This window comes from Camelina sativa, chromosome 16 (genome assembly GCF_000633955.1).
Source record: "Camelina sativa cultivar DH55 chromosome 16, Cs, whole genome shotgun sequence".
NCBI lineage: Eukaryota > Viridiplantae > Streptophyta > Magnoliopsida > Brassicales > Brassicaceae > Camelina > Camelina sativa.
In genome coordinates, this window is record NC_025700.1 from 19,860,785 (window position 1) to 19,876,667 (window position 15,883).

Sequence of the window (15,883 nt, forward strand, 5' to 3'; positions counted from 1 at the left end):
AGGACACTGGGCATACCATTATTTTATTTTTGTTGTATTTACTTTTTTTTGTTTTGTTTTGTGGCAGCGAGCGAAGTGTTTACAGTAAGGGATAGCGATATGGCAAAGTATCCCACACTCCTTTCAACGGTTAGTATTACTACTCTCTTAACTAAGACAGTCACGTTGTGTTTACTACTCAGAGAGAGAGAGATATACACGTATGAAGTACGATACAATCGAGAGACGAACATTTACTAATTTTTATGCACAATTTATAAAAATGTGACGGTACTATACTAGAGATCAGTAGATCTAGAAAAGCAAAAAAAAAAAAAACATTGATCATAAAAGTCATGGATTTGATTTTGATACGTTAAAGCTGACTATTAGAAGGTAATAAATAAATAGACCCCTCTCAACATTCATTAAATTCATACACAATTAATGTCTCTTTTTGACTTGCTACATGTAAATCAAAAGTTTGATAGGGATACACGTGATTTGTTTTTCCTAATGATGATCGTAACATACATACAACACACTTACACATCAAGTAGCTAAGCTCTACAGCCTCTAACTTAATACTCCTCCATTGCAACCAAAACCAAGTTGTATTTTTTTATACTAGTATTGGTTTATGTTGGTTCGGAACCAAACCCCAAGAGTTCAGTTTTTTTTTTGTTTTGTTTATTAAGGAAATGGAATAACCAAAAAAAAAACAGAGGAAGCAGGAAAGAGGGAGCAAGAGAAAATGCATGGAAAGAGTCAAAGTGGGTAAGCTCTCTCATACCTAACATTCCATTCTCGCATCACCATTCTCAGCTAAACCAGCCTAATCTACGCTCTCCCATACATTTTTCTCTATACATTTGCTTTTCACACGTGTCATTTCCTGATGAGGAGGGAACGCAAAGCAAGCGTTACAACATCCGAAAAAGCAAGGAGTTACAAAGATAGACACACTGACGCAACTGTGTTCCTCCAAGGGAGGATTAGGCACCAAAGCATTGTAAATCTGCATCCCACGAACTTGAACTCTATTTCAAATGTGTCCCTCAAAACTCATTAACTAAAGTGACAAGAACCTAGAACTGGCTCAAGCTTTTCTGTAGCAACAGAAACAACAAAGCAAGAGAAAAACACCTTATTAAAGATCCTATAAACCTCAGTCAGCTATCAAATACAAGGGTGCCCATGAAAACTTTTGAAGAAGCCACCCGGGTCCAGCTTTTAATGTGTGACAATAACTGCACAAGGGGTATGAGACATCATTCGCTTAGTTGATATCAGTTCTTTAGTGACGCCAAGATAAGAATTCTAAATAAAATTACAGGTAGTTAGAATGAATATGACACTGGTAAAATGGAGTTAATTACCGGCTAACATCAAAGTACCAAAAAGAAAACAAGTTGGTCACAAGATACAATATATCAACGGTTACCTTATGTAAGGAAACAAATTAAGAGCTCGAGACATCAGAAAAAATATAGATAAGTAATGGCGTAGGACGAGATAACACGAAAAAGTGGCGATCAAAGTCAAACCCATTCCTTGAAGGCAACTAAAGTCAATACATATCTTCCAATTTGTAAATACCGTTGAAATGTCCTGCCGCAGATCATAACAGAACTTCAATCTGGAAACAGAGAAATCACATAGAAGCTAGCTACAAGGATCAAGAAGCATAAAAATATTTCCCGGAATTACAAACTAATAGTCTGAGAGGGATATTAAGTCCAGAGTTTACTTTTAGTTGATTTAGTCTTGAAGTGATACCATCTTGCTCTCCATACTCAATATAAACTCAAAGTTCAAAGATGGGATCGTGGCTGTGTCTGTGTGCTCCCTGTTGTTATGCTGAAAGACTGAAACATACAAGATACTACTATATCACAGTTTTCCCACTCTTGCCAAAACATCAATGAAAGTTATTAGTGAAGGAAAGCCCCATCGTCAGTGAGCAGCTTTGCACTATATATATGCTGATGACTCAATGGGAAATAAATATGATAAGCAATGGCTGTAACAAAAACACATATAAATATGTATGAAAAATCACCACAAAGATGAAGAACTTAACAAGAACTCCTTGGACAAGGGTTCCAGAAACTTTCCCATATAGAGGATAGAAACGGTGCTGAAGACAACCCTGCAAGACATTGCAAACAGTCACTCGAGTATTTAAGAATTATACATGAGAAATCTAGTTAAGAACTAATCACTATCAGAAACACTTTCCCATATAGATGAGGAGGTTGATGGCCAAACTTCTAGAATTATGGAGTTAGATCAGTCCATTAACTGATTGGTAACCCCATAATTCTAAGAGTTGGGGCCATCAACCTTCTCCTCATATATATATATATATATACCAGTGGTTGTGTAGGAGGAATTCACATAAAACATAGGAAAGCCATCGATGCAATTCAGAGACCATACCCTAGAATAGAGATATCTCCCTAGGAACACAATAGCGGTGAGAGAGAGTTTCTTCGATTCTTAAAGAAGCAATGCCCATGGCCATGGGTGGGTAACTAACGGTCAATATCTGATCATCAATCTCTGGATACGAACGGTAGAGATATTAGTAAACAGTATAAGAAAATATCACACGCGTCGATCTATACATAATTTGGTTAGGATTAAACCAGTGGTTTGTAAGTTGTAACTCTGTGTGAGTAACCAATGGAGATATGGAGAAGATAATGAAATGCTTTTTCCTTTTTATTAATCTTTATGACATTATGTAGATTTAAGATTGTTATAAAATCTGACCACACTTGATAAGTGAATTGGATTCAAAAGCATACAAATTTCCCTTTCTACTCAAACAAAACAGAGATTGCATTGGTTCGTCTACACATAAACATGAACATGAAACAAAACACACATCATAGACAAGAAGAGTTAAAAGAAAAGAATAGAGGCAAAGGAGAGTACTGGAAGAGTTTGATCCAGTGATATAAGAAAACTCTTTAACGCTTGGAGAATTGTGGTGCTTTACGCGCCTTCTTGAGCCCAGCCTTCTTTCTTTCAACAACTCTGGCATCTCTAGTGAGCAAACCTTCCTTCTTCAAAGGCGATCTGTGGTCTGCACTTACCTTAAGAAGTGCACGTGCGACTCCCAGTGTAATAGCTTGTGCTTGACCAGAGAGACCGCCTCCATGGGCTTTCACAAATATGTCGTAGCTGTTCTCATACCCTAAAGTCACTAGTGGGACTTTCACATACTGAAGCCATAGCGGATTTCCCTGAAGGTACTCCTGTAAAAGGTTTTTACAATGATCACCACCAGCAATATGCGTGTATGGATTCAAAATCTTTCACATTCACAAAACTAATCATAATCTCTCCTTATTATCACTTTTTCAGCCCCTTATCCCTAGTCTAAACAACGAAGAATTCACCACCATACGAACTACTTGTTCATAACGTTTCAACTTTAATCTGTAGTAATGTACTGATACAACTCCCACATCACAAAGAACTGAATACAGACACAGTTTGATCACGAGACTAATACAGATACAGTTTGATCACTTCCTCAGCCACTACTTATCCTAATAATCTAAACAGCCTAGAATTCAACTGCTATGAAATGCTGCAACTTATACTACCAAATGCTTCACTCCATTACACACTATCTTCAAAAATTGAATCTCTCAAGAACCATAAACCCCAATATGAGCAGTCAATTCAGCTATGCTAACCCCCAAAACCAAAACACATGAAGCCACTACTAGTAGCAACAGTGTCAAAGTGAATAAGATAATGGAATTAGGAATAATATAAGAACACAGATTCATAAATTATACCTTGGCATCACGATAGTTTATGATAACCTTCCCGGTACCTTCCTGAAGCACAACTCGAGCAATCGCGCACTTACGCCGTCCAGTGCCAATAATCTTCTGAGCAGCGAATCCTCCGGGGAGCCTCGATTTGACATACTTCTTCAGCTCGATTGTCTCCTCAACCTCCTCCGGCGGAGAAGCTACCGTGGCGGTGATAGAGAGAGAAGCGCGGCGAGCGGATTTCGCCGGTAATGCGAATACGGAATTCGCGCGGGGGAAGGAGATGGTGGTAGGACTCTGAGAAACCTGGGAAGAGAAAGAGAGCGAAGAGAGAGAAGAAGCTAGGGTCGAAATCGACGCCATTGTCGCTGAACGGAAGAAGATAACGTCGAGCGAAAGTGAAGCTGAGTTCGTCGAACAACAGAAGAAGAAGAAGAAGATAACTGGTAAAGGGTGAAGATGAGATTAAAGCACGGTCCCTATCCTCTCCCAAGTTATTGGATCGGCCCATTAGAACCCATTTAACCCTTTAGTGGGCTTTACAAGTGTGTCGGAGGAGATTTTGTCTTGCTACTTCTACTTAGAACAGTAATTGTTTTCTGGCGGCTAACCACAACAAATCATGGAGTTCATCTGGTAGACAAAACAATAAAGTCTATTTGGTGCCGAAACAGACATTTTAAGGGGGGGAAAAAAAACTATTGGTATTGTTTTTATAAGTCAAAAAAGATAAAATTTAGGTATCTATCTAGTATGCTATAATGTAATTAGCATACATATCAATCTGCAGATGGAACTTGAGAGAACAATCAAATGACTTCTCGTTAATCAGAAGATTGAAGAATCCATATTACAAGCTGATGCAAAACTTAAGACCAAAGAACGACACAAACATTATAAGCTCAAAACACATTGTGAACGTAACAAAATTTGTAGACTAATAGTTTTTAAAAAATTGTCAAAAAAAAAAAAAAACACAACACCGTCTACTCGGATTGATCAAAGATACTTGCATGCGCATTACAACAAGAAGTTGGAAAACCGGGTACCAGTTGGCATTGGAGCAAACCCTGAATGCCCTCCAAACAAACTAGATCCATGATGTCTTTGTCCAAGAGGAGGACGAGCTGTTTCAATCCTAGTAGCAGATGGACGATTGGGGACAGAAACACCACAACATGGCTTGGATCTCGGGTCAGAAGATGGTTTGCCCATTCCATACAAAGGAACCAAGCTGTCTTCCTTAACCGAAGCTTTACAAACAGGGCAATGTTTCGATTGGGAATGGTAATGGAGCCACTTGTAGAGACAAGGCCAACAGAACAAATGACCACATAGAGTCACGATCGGATCTCTAGCCAATTCAAGACAAATATTGCATCCAAAGTTGCTCGATGCATCTTCTTCGTTCGTGGTGGTGATGTTACAAGACATGGTAATTAATAAGATCTTCTTCCTATATACAACAAGACAAAATGAGATGAAACCCTAAACTAAACCCCTTGAATCGTTTCGTATAGAATTCATCAAACATGCAGAGAGAGATACACCAAAATACAAAGATTCGATTTTTACGGTAGTGGAAACTAAAGTTACAGCGTCTGAATGATTTACCTCGGTGACGAAAGAGAAGCTTCCTGGTGTTAGATCGCAGAGAATGAGAGGAGCCAAGAGAGAAGCGAGAGAGTCGGTGAATGAAGAAAATAAATTGGAATAATGTTGTTAATATAAAAACGGATTAACAAAAAAAACAAAAAAAAAAAGTTGTTAGTATACTTCTTAATATCCGACGAAGCTTCCTCGGTTTTCTCAGAAAATTATTTGATTTTTTTTCCAGATTAAACTTAATTAGATTTTTGTCCTTTTAATTTATTCAAATCAAATTAAATGTCAGTTTTGACTTTTGACTAATATTATTGGTTTTCTAAAAATTATAGTTTTATGATTTTAATGTATTTTTTGTTATTAAAAAAACTACAAATTTACTTTATTACCCTAAACTAAATTAATGAATTACAGATTATTCATAGCCGTCGATCAAAAACACCATAATAAGTGTAGCTAGGTTGTCAACATGTAATTTAATTTTATTGTTACTTGAAACAATGTCAAGACGACGTTTAAATTATTTTACAACGTAGTAATTGTTTTCATACTTATCCAATTATAAAGGAACGATCCATAAAATGTCTACGATAGTGTAGCATAACTTATAATTTTGACGGTTCCTTTCCTTCCTGGATTCTATATGTTGATGATCACTGGTCACCTTGTACCCAAAGAAATACCTTTAGGAATCAAATAATGATTAATATAGAGATCAGTCCTATTATATCTGTTTTACAGCTATAGGTTTTATTAAGCCGATTCAAACTTTCGTGATTGTAGCTTACGATCTTACTGATTTATATCTACATTGACAACAGTAATTAGTAATGCAAATGCACGATGTAGTCTAAGAAAAATACTAATACAGAAAAGAAAACCCCACTCACTCACTCTTGTTTTTATTAGCTGAAACCATCAAACACGTTTGAATGCTTTTTTTTTAATTGTCAAGGGTTAAAACTTCAGGTATGTATGTCTCTACAAATATTCTAAAGAACCTTAATCGTTTTATATCGTTCTAGACGTAGGTATATTTAATAATATTATCGAGTACTTAGTACAACGAATCAAATTGACTGGAACTATACGAAGGTTCCAAATGGAACTTGATCCAACAGACACCATACATACGTGGTGGATTAACGTCTTTATAGAAAAATAACATATAATCTGTGCTGGAAGTCCAAAAATATATATGGCTTCTGGAAGGAATATAGTTGTTTGTAAAGTCTCGATGGATTGTAATTTATATATATCCTGTACGCATTGCGGCTAGACTTTCATTTTGTACAAAGCAACTCATTATGCTCACTACCCCAAAAAAAATAATACAATCGTATCATATTCTACTTGCACCAAAGACAAAAAGAAATTAACGTAAACTGTTAGGACTTACTGACTTAGGATTTGATGATTTGAAAATGTTCACGATTGCAAATTTAATCTAAACACACATCCTTTTCAGATAATTAAGTTTATATCATCGTTGCTAAAATGAAATTAGATTTGACAATGAAGTAGTGCCGTTTTAACGCATCTAACCTAAATTAATGATTTCTTTATAGTTAAGTATGCTTTTATTTATCATTCATTAGATGAAAATGACTTGAACTCAAATAAAATTAGATTTGGTAACGAAGATAATTTTAAAAAAAAAATCTGAATATAAAAGTCACATATGAAACAATGATTTATAATTTTTTTTTGACAATCAAACAATGATTTATAATTTAGTAATCGATATTCTTCTTGAAGAGGAGAGGGGGAATCAAAACATAACATAACATAACATAACATAACATGATGAAATCATATCATGGACGTAATTAAGACCTTTATAGTAAAAAATCCTTCATTTCTTGTTAAACATGTCAACTTTGACCGTGACATGTTCAATGTCGTAATCCAATTTCATTTTATAACACACAAAAAATGAGGAAATATAGTAGTATTTAAATAGAACAAGCCGGTTCAGAATAAAACAGAGACAGAACACTCAAACACACATTAAAGAATCTATCATTCTCTTCCTCTCATTTTTCCCACCTCATCTCCCAACTGCTTCTTCACATTACACAGCACAACTACTCTGATTTCGATTTTGATATCATCAATACCAAATGACGGTGATCACTTACTGGTTAACGGAGCATCCTTCGATCGTTAACTTCCGTTGGAGTCCAACCCAATCATACGCCGCCACGTGGTCTTTCCTCTTCACCGCCGTCTCGTTTTACGTCATCTCCGCCGTCACTCTCCACCTACTCCTCCTCGTAATCCTCCCCCTCTGCCACCGCCGCCGCGGATTCTCCCTCGGTTTCATCCCAGCCCTTCACAGCTTGACCGTTTCAATAATCTCCGCCGTGATCTTCGTCGGTATCCTCCTCTCCGCCGCGGCAGAGATCCGAGACACGCGCTGGATATGGCGGCGCACTCGCACCACGGCTCTCCAATGGTTCCTCTGTTTTCCCGTGGGAACACGCGCTTCGGGGCGCGTGTTTTTCTGGTCTTACCTGTTCTACCTCTCTCGTTACCTTCACTTGTTCCGCACCTTCTTCTCCGTGATACGACGTCGTAAGCTCAGCTTCTTCCAGCTTATCAACCAGTCTTCTCTTCTCTGTATCTCCTTCCTCTGGCTCGAATATTCTCAATCTTTTCAGGTATAAAATTGAACAAACCGGTTCGTTCGGTTCACCACACGTTAAACCGGAATTAATCACCGGTATTTTATAAAATCGGACCGTGTTTTTTGGTTTTTTGTAGGTTGCAGCGATACTATTGACGACCGTATCGTACGCGGTCGTGTACGGTTACAGATTCTGGACGGAGATCGGGTTACGCGGCGCGTGTTACCCGTTCGTCGTTAACTGTCAAGCCATTCTGTTAGGGTGTATGACGGTTTGCCACGTGGGAGTTTTATGTATTCACCTGATCAAACGCGGCGGTTGTAACGGTATCGGTGCTTGGCTGTTTAACTCCGTTCTCAACGCCGTTATATCGTTGCTCTACTTGAAGTTTTATTGCAAGACGCGTTCTATGAGGACGAGCAAGGCTAAGCACACCACCACATAAAACAATGTATATATAAAACAAACCAATCATTTTTGTATTATTGAAAACGTTATACTATTATCGAACATCCGGGAAAGAAAAAAAATCTGCTTCAGCCAAAATGTAAAAAAGCTGGAGCTCAATTTTTTTTTTTTTTTTTTTTATCCTGTTGTTGTTGTATGATAATTAGTGTTGTTACATATGATGATTCTGGTAACTAGGGGATAGGATTAGGATTAATTCTAGTGTTGCTTTGACATTTGGATCTATCAACGAAAGAAATATAATTATTTTTGGATTATAAAGAGTAGCTTATTTTGATCTTTTCAAGATTCGTCTCTTTTCTCAGGTTGCAAGGAAAATGAAAAAGTCAGGTTAGCTTCGTAATATAAATTCGTTTCTTTTTCATACCTAATCAAAGAAAAGGAGCCAAGTCAACGGAACAACTTTTTATGAGTTACGTTTTGTCATAATAACCTGAGAAAAGGACAAAACTCGATCTGTATACTATACAATTACAACATTGCCGGAAGCTATCAATTAATCTCCGGCGTCCACTTGTTTCCGGTCGATAAGAACACCGTCGTTCCAAGTTTCAGAGTATCTGTAGAAAAAGTCATCAACAAATATGAATATAGAGGCTAAGAAACTTGGGATTGCTGTTTTTATGATTAAGATACAGAGGAGAAGAGTTTTTTTTGATGAGTTACTGACCTTGTTCCATCCACACCTATACAGAGGAACTGCCCGTGTCGCCATCCATCTTTGAAATGTCCAAAAAATATCTCACCCGACTTTGAATAGAACCTGCCTTCGCCGCCGGCTTTTCCTTTCCAAAAATTTGCAAACCATCGATCACCTTTGTGGAAATAAAACCAGCCCTGCAAGACGAGTGAACAAGTTTTGTCTATCTGATAAGACATCTTTACGTCACAACAGAAACCACTTCTGCAGTCATTTCTCAAACTTAATTGATAGATTTGGGAAGTAGAAACCAAGTTTTACATGGTACTAAGCTTGAAAAAGTCTTAGGACTTGATGATACTAAGCAGTTTGTGCACAAGTGTAGTTTTGATAGTCAATAAGCTAATTCAAATTCAAAAAGTTCATAGACTACTTCACCTTTCCGTGTATTAGATCTTCTCTCCATGTGCCTTGGAATACGTCTCCATTCTTGAAGTAGAATGTGCCGAGACCAGATCTTTTACCGTTGTGCCACATCCCATCATATATGCTTCCATCTCCAAGTACCAGACGACCCTGGTGGGAAAATTTAGCCATTACTTTCGGATCAACTAAGAAGCCTGTCTCAAACATAAGAGAAAGGTCCACTGATGTTTTGGCTTCAATGAAATGTGGATTACCTTTCCTTCGGGAAGACCTCCTTGGCACCTTCCCTTGAAGAGTCCTCCTCTGTACTGCATCTCCAGAATAGGACTCCATCTTTTTGATGAATCTCGTTCAGCTTCCTAAGTGATGAAAAAGTAAAATGGAAAATTCTGTCAGTTCACATCAGACTTGGACGATGTTCAACAAGTTAACTACTCTTTGAAATTGTTAACAGATGTACTATGATTGTGACAGCAAGTCAGCAAACTTAGATAACAAATTCATGGTTACAAATTGAACCAACGGGACCACTTTTGCTTCTCTATGCATTATTGTTCGAAAAAAGCAACCCACTTTTAAAAGGATGATTTGATACCTTAACCTCAACGACTGCTACATTGCTACTTACCAGCATGGAAGATGCTCGAGCGGATAGATTTCTTTGCTTTGTAAAATCAGCATATTTCTCAGCTAGCAGGGCAGATGCAGTATCACTAGACTCTTTGGTCGAGCCATTAGGGTTAAAAAATGATTCATCACTGGAAGCAGCCTTCCTAGAGGGTTGACTGGCAACACTGAGACTACTGTTCAAATTCTTTGAAGGTCTCACACCAACAGGAAGGTTGACAATACCCAGGCTAAGCACTGCAGTGTCTCCAGAATCAGCTGCGAATTTCTGCTCAATCTGATATCCCGAATCCATACTCCAATTAGCAATTGGCTCCCTCTGGATAGCACCATAATCTACAAAAGATGACTTTCCAATCTTTAAAATACTTAAGCATCCTGTAAATAACACGTAATGAAGAATCTGCCAATAGTACGTACAAAAATAAGCAGCAACGAAAAGTTGTCTTCAAATTGTGTACCTTCTATATTTTCATCTTCAGGATCCAATCGACTGTTTCTGGATGGTTCCCTCTCTTTCAATGGGTATTCACTATCACTGTTCTCAGAATCTTCGAGGAGGTCCTCAGAGTCAATTTGGAATCCTTCAACACTCTGATTGGAGCCTTTTACGTCAGTAGAGTCTGCTATATCTTTTATTGAAACTGGTACCTCTCTAAGCCCACTATTTGTTTCTTTCTGGAGCTGTGAACGATATCTCGTGAAGAAATTTAAAACAAAAGGAACAAGACCAGAAAAAATATTGCCTTTGTTGGATGTTTCCTCTTCTGGTGAACTGTAATGACATATGAGACTTGCATTAATGCTACAAAGTGTTCACGAAAAATAAAATCTGAGTCTTGACCAAAACAATCATAGATCTTAAGCAAGCAAGAAAATAAATATATAGTATAAACTGAAACCATATAATTACTTGAAACTGTAAGGCGTAAGCTGTTGCTTAGGATAAATACCCACCTAAGAATAAAAAACGTTGTGACTCGCACCTTAGGCTCCAGATCAGGTTCATAAACAGTAGATACTATAATATCTCCAGTGTACTCCATTGTTTGACGAAAAGTACGAAGAATTGTTTTCACGTCCTTCTTCAGAAGAGGTACCGAACTAGCCACAATACATATAATAGCGTTTAGGTTCTGCATGTTAGAGAAAGCATGGCTGAGATGAAAAAGGTTACTTGAATAACGTAATTTCGTAAGAAAATAGTTTGAAGGAGCTTTTTTTCGAGTAAATAAGCCAAAATAACAATCAAAAATGTCAAATATCCTTGCTCCTTCGGGAGAGGGATGCCATCTGTTCTAAGGGTTTGTTTATAGGTCACTTTGTTTATAAATACCTTTGTACCAGGGCGAAAGAATGGGCAGTCATAGATGGCTCGTAAAATCGAAGTCTTAAGGTTGTGACCAACTCCAAAACCAACCTTTGCCTCTTTGTAGCTTTCTAGAATCTGGACATAAGAGAGTTAAAGGATTGAAGACAAGCTCAAACTACGGGTGACTACTATATACAGACCAAAGAAATCTCAAGAACAGGAAAGACTATAAAGATCTTTAGAACCAAAACCCAAAAGAAAAAAAGTCCAAGAAACTTACCGTTGTAACTTCTGAACTTTCAAGTTCTTTAAAATCTTGATGCATCACGTCGATGAAGTTTCCATGGATCCCCTGGATAAATCCGTATACAAAAATGACAAAAAAATGAGTATACTATGAGAGACAACTGCAGCAGAAAAGTAACCTTACACTTATCAGAGTGGAAGCTGAATTTATTGCCATGGAAACAGCATTGTTTGCATTTCTCAGTGCCTCGTCCAAAGTTACCAAATCTTTCTGTAGTAAAACCTCTATGTCGATATCTGAAAGCCCAAATCAAAGTCAGCTCATGGCCAGCAGAACTACTAAAACAAAAGGTAGTATTTCTTACACTATTGAGCCAGGAAATCTTTCATAATACTAATAAAAGTACCTATACAGAAATTGGTGTGTTGCTGCAATTTTCTAGCCAACTCGTTAACCTGCACACAACCTGGGAAATTAGAGAAAAGAGAAAAAGACTCCAACTAGAGATACTAAATGTAGGTTTGTAGATAGGGATGTCATTTTCTGGACTGTTTTTAGTTTGTTATATGAAATAGTATAAAATATAAAAATGTTGACAGGAAATGGCGATGGAAATTTGGGAAGTTGCACTGTTGGAAAAACATGAAGCCATTTGAAAATTCTCCACCTAGTTTTCTTCTCTATCATCAATTCAGGTATACAAGTTTTTTAACATCACAGGAAAACAGTCCAAAAGGCATAACTAATTACTTTGAAGACTGACAATCCTATTATGGAGACTTTGCGACAATAAATGAAATTCCAAATGGGCTCTTTTGCAAACACACCAAACAAGTACAACTTTAGAAGCAACTAAAAACTACCTCTTCTAGACGCTTTCGGCCTTCAAAGCTGAAAGGCTTTAATAGCACAGCAACAGCTAAGTTACCCCCAGATCTTACTGCACTAAGAATATTAATCGCTTCAACCTGGTCAGAACCATATCCAGCACTAGCCACCTGGCAAGGGAAACAGTTTAAGCAGAATCAGATGCCCGGCCAATACTGTTCCACAATAATAAAGTTTTGGGAAAATTTGAAACCTAGGAAGTATGGTTGTTAATGATCAATTTCACACTGTGTATCTTGTTCAGTTATAAAAATAGGATAGAGTCCTACAGGTAATTCTACTAATGGAACTGTAAGATATACAAACGTATTTGTAGCAGAAAACAGAACAGAAACAATGATAGGCAAGAAAAGTACAAACAAGGATGAAGGCCCTGGGACGTGATTGTATCAGCTCAACTGGATTCAAGGTCTTGGAAACATTATCTGTAAACATAAAGAGAGTAGTAATCGGTAAAAAAGCATATATTTCTTATCTTCTTGAACAACTAGCTAGATATATGCAGATAGAAACACAGTAAAACAGACAGCTAGCTACTAAACTTGTTTTTAATTGAATAGCCAAGAGAGCCATGTGCCAACTTATGCCCAAACTTTGCTCCAATCAATCTAAGGCACTAAAATACCCAAATTTCAAAACCCTGTTTATATAATCAGCTTCTAAAGGAACGAAGAAAGAGGAAAAACTAAATTCCGGACCTTGTTGATTGAGCCTCTGCTGTAACACAAAATCTCCAGAGCTGTCCTTGCTAATACTCCTGTAAAAAAAGTGGATTACGCACAATCCATTTAAGCCCTAAGCTTCATCAGTAGAAGAAAGCTACACAGTTTAGGAGTGTGATAGTGTACTAGGACCAGTAAAAAGATAAGATTCCGAAAATCAAGTAAATACCAAAATCGGAGAGGAAGAGAAGGAAAAGGAGAATCCAAGCAAGAATCAATAATAGACTCCTTGCGACTACCGATGACAACGACCTCAATGAACTCAGCTCCACCATGTTCACCTCTCTCGCACGTCTCCAACGGAGCCGAATCCCTCACCAAGCACATCACGCAAACCCGACGCGCCTTTCGAGCCGTACATTTAAATCGCGCCGTAGCACCAAGGGACGAATACGGAATGCCAAAAGCAGGAACGAGAGCTAAACGAGAAAACAATGGTACTCCTCGGAGAGTGGAGAATACGGGAAGCTCCATAGAAATCGGCATTGCTCCGCTCCTAAGGAACCACTTATTAGTAGAATACACAAACAAATTAGGTCACATGAATTGATAGATGAAGAGGTTCAGAAGAAGGAGAAGATCGGAGCAGAGCATCTCTGAAGTTCCTCTCGATAATGCTGAAGAAGAGTGAGAAAAAATATCGGGATTATTTAATTGTGAATAACCCCTCATATTTACTACTCATTTATGTTTTAGCCTCGTATTAAAATAAGTTACAATATGGACCCTCTAATGTTTTCGGGGGTCAGAATGGACCCCCTAGATTAAGTTGACGAATCGGTTGGCGAATATTACTTTTGAACCGATCAAATCACATCCTCATATTTGGTCTTCTATCACTTTGACGTTTGAACATAGTTTACCTTTTGGTCAATGATCTCTCTTTATAATTATAATCAAATATCCTCTTATACTAAAAAGAAAGAAAATATCTTTCTAGTCTACTAATATAATGAGTTCAATGTATATTAACCACTAGAGAAAAACATTTTTTTTTTTAAATACAGCTTGAAAAATTGTAAGAAAATTTAATGAAAAAAAACCAGCGATATATATATATATAGTACAAATTAAATGTAAGAAAACTATATAACTTGATTTTATTCTTGTTTGGTACAACCAATAATATAAAGTGAGAAAGTTTTTATTTTAATAAGTTTGCTTCACGTTTGAGTTTCAAACAAAGTGTAACGAGGACGGACGCCAGGAGAATTTTATCGGGTCGCAAGTGTCACCCCCCTTAGTGGATTTTGTCTTCGCTTGCAGCTTTTTGACCTTTTCCGCTCCCCAGCGAATCACATCGCTACGTTACAGTGCACCTTACCGCCTCTGATCATTGCACCGTCTCAAATTTAGATACGACCCGGACCGGATCGTTCTCTGAAGCTTCGTTTGTGAGATTCGTATTCCTCTGTTCCACCATTTAACAATTATCCTCTCTTGTCTTCGCCAACTTCTTCCGTTCTCTTACAAACTTCCTTCCAGGTACTCTTATCTCTCTCTCTCCCTCTCTTTATCTTCTTCGTCGAGTTCCCTCCCTCGTGCTTTAAGATTGTTCTTGTTTTTTTTTTTTTTTTTTTTTTTNTTTTTTTGTGAAAGATACTGTGAGAAGTGTGACTCTTGCTCTGTCTCTTTGATGTTATATCACGTGGGATCTGAATATTAGTTGCGGTGTTCACAAGTCTTTTCCCAATTTGGGTATGTTTTTTTTCCCGTGGTTTCTGCGTCTTTGTTTTGGAATATTGGTGATATTAGTCCAATTGGATTCGAAATTATGCAGCTTTTAGATAAAACTATTAAGATTCTTTAATCTTTATTCGCTTGTAATCCTCCACTGAGCTCGTTAGATACGCTATTCTCTCTTCATTATTGCTTTTAAGGGTTAATTCATGTTCCTGAGATTCGTATTTGCAAAGAAAAAATATACCTTTTGTAAGTTTTATACAAATAAAGAAAAAAAAAATGGGCTTTTTAATATTTGAGGATGTGTTGGTGATAGGGATCTCTAATCTTTATGTCTTCCGAGTCGTTGTTAGATGTGTTGTTAGTTCTAAATTCTATACATGATTGGTGGGGAAGGATCTATATGGGTCACACAGTTGTGAAAGACATGGTTTAGCTTAGACTTGATATGGTTGTTCTCAACTTGCATATTTAGGCTCTTACATTTGTTTTCTAGTCTCTTGTCTGCAACTTAAAATTTTTTCATTACCCAAAACAAAAAAAATTCAAACTTTGTGGGGAACTTAAGGTGGCACTGAGTAATATTTGATTCTCATTGCTGCAGTTTGTCAAAGGTTTATCTGGAAATAAAAAAGATGGAAGTTTGCGGGGATCTGAATTCTGATAATTTAAAGAACCGTCCCTTGACTCCGCTTAGGATTCTGAGGGGTCTGATGATCCTTCTGGTGTTTCTGTCTACTGCTTTTATGTTCCTGCTCTACTTTTCACCTGTAGCTGCTCTAGGTCTACGGCTTCTGAGTGTGCATCAATCTAGGAGAGTTGTCTCGTTAATCTTTGGTCTCTGGTTAGCTTTGTGGCC

At 37.4% G+C, this 15,883-nt stretch overlaps 4 protein-coding genes across 4 annotated transcripts; 1 reads left to right on the top strand and 3 right to left on the bottom strand.

Moving 5' to 3' along the window:
• On the bottom strand, positions 2,745 to 4,224 carry LOC104751367 (30S ribosomal protein S9, chloroplastic-like). The gene is made up of 2 exons (XM_010473295.2): positions 3,798 to 4,224; positions 2,745 to 3,245 (listed from the first exon to the last, which is right to left on the bottom strand). Exons 1-2 carry the CDS (start codon positions 4,137 to 4,139, stop codon positions 2,958 to 2,960), a joined length of 630 nt encoding a protein of 209 aa, XP_010471597.1. The 5' UTR covers positions 4,140 to 4,224; the 3' UTR covers positions 2,745 to 2,957.
• On the bottom strand, positions 4,763 to 5,470 carry LOC109129607 (E3 ubiquitin-protein ligase RMA1H1-like). The gene is made up of 2 exons (XM_019238064.1): positions 5,391 to 5,470; positions 4,763 to 5,232 (listed from the first exon to the last, which is right to left on the bottom strand). Exon 2 carries the CDS (start codon positions 5,208 to 5,210, stop codon positions 4,797 to 4,799), a length of 414 nt encoding a protein of 137 aa, XP_019093609.1. The 5' UTR covers positions 5,211 to 5,232; positions 5,391 to 5,470; the 3' UTR covers positions 4,763 to 4,796.
• Positions 7,354 to 8,584, top strand: LOC104751368 (elongation of fatty acids protein 3-like). Its single transcript, XM_010473296.2, has 2 exons — positions 7,354 to 8,044; positions 8,148 to 8,584. The coding sequence occupies exons 1-2, from the start codon at positions 7,505 to 7,507 to the stop codon at positions 8,454 to 8,456; spliced, it is 849 nt and encodes a 282-aa protein (XP_010471598.1). The 5' UTR covers positions 7,354 to 7,504; the 3' UTR covers positions 8,457 to 8,584.
• On the bottom strand, positions 8,816 to 13,966 carry LOC104751370 (protein ACCUMULATION AND REPLICATION OF CHLOROPLASTS 3-like). Its single transcript, XM_010473297.2, has 15 exons — positions 13,511 to 13,966; positions 13,318 to 13,376; positions 12,980 to 13,044; positions 12,595 to 12,729; positions 12,138 to 12,186; positions 11,915 to 12,027; positions 11,765 to 11,836; positions 11,509 to 11,619; positions 11,130 to 11,308; positions 10,634 to 10,947; positions 10,174 to 10,508; positions 9,800 to 9,904; positions 9,558 to 9,695; positions 9,150 to 9,316; positions 8,816 to 9,039 (listed from the first exon to the last, which is right to left on the bottom strand). The coding sequence occupies exons 1-15, from the start codon at positions 13,825 to 13,827 to the stop codon at positions 8,976 to 8,978; spliced, it is 2,223 nt and encodes a 740-aa protein (XP_010471599.1). The 5' UTR covers positions 13,828 to 13,966; the 3' UTR covers positions 8,816 to 8,975.

Excerpts from the sequence above, each read along its gene's own strand:
- LOC104751367 (XM_010473295.2), bottom strand. The coding sequence starts at position 4,139 with ATGGCGTCGATTTCGACCCTAGCTTCTTCTCTCTCTTCGCTCTCTTTC. Across the intron at positions 3,246-3,797 it reads TAAACTATCGTGATGCCAAG|GAGTACCTTCAGGGAAATCC; the intron begins GTATAATTTATG and ends AACCTTTTACAG.
- LOC109129607 (XM_019238064.1), bottom strand. The coding sequence starts at position 5,210 with ATGTCTTGTAACATCACCACCACGAACGAAGAAGATGCATCGAGCAAC.
- LOC104751368 (XM_010473296.2), top strand. The coding sequence starts at position 7,505 with ATGACGGTGATCACTTACTGGTTAACGGAGCATCCTTCGATCGTTAAC. Across the intron at positions 8,045-8,147 it reads AATATTCTCAATCTTTTCAG|GTTGCAGCGATACTATTGAC; the intron begins GTATAAAATTGA and ends GGTTTTTTGTAG.
- LOC104751370 (XM_010473297.2), bottom strand. The coding sequence starts at position 13,827 with ATGCCGATTTCTATGGAGCTTCCCGTATTCTCCACTCTCCGAGGAGTA. Across the intron at positions 12,028-12,137 it reads ACACACCAATTTCTGTATAG|ATATCGACATAGAGGTTTTA; the intron begins GTACTTTTATTA and ends TTGGGCTTTCAG. Across the intron at positions 9,696-9,799 it reads GAGGTCTTCCCGAAGGAAAG|GGTCGTCTGGTACTTGGAGA; the intron begins GTAATCCACATT and ends TTTTCCCACCAG.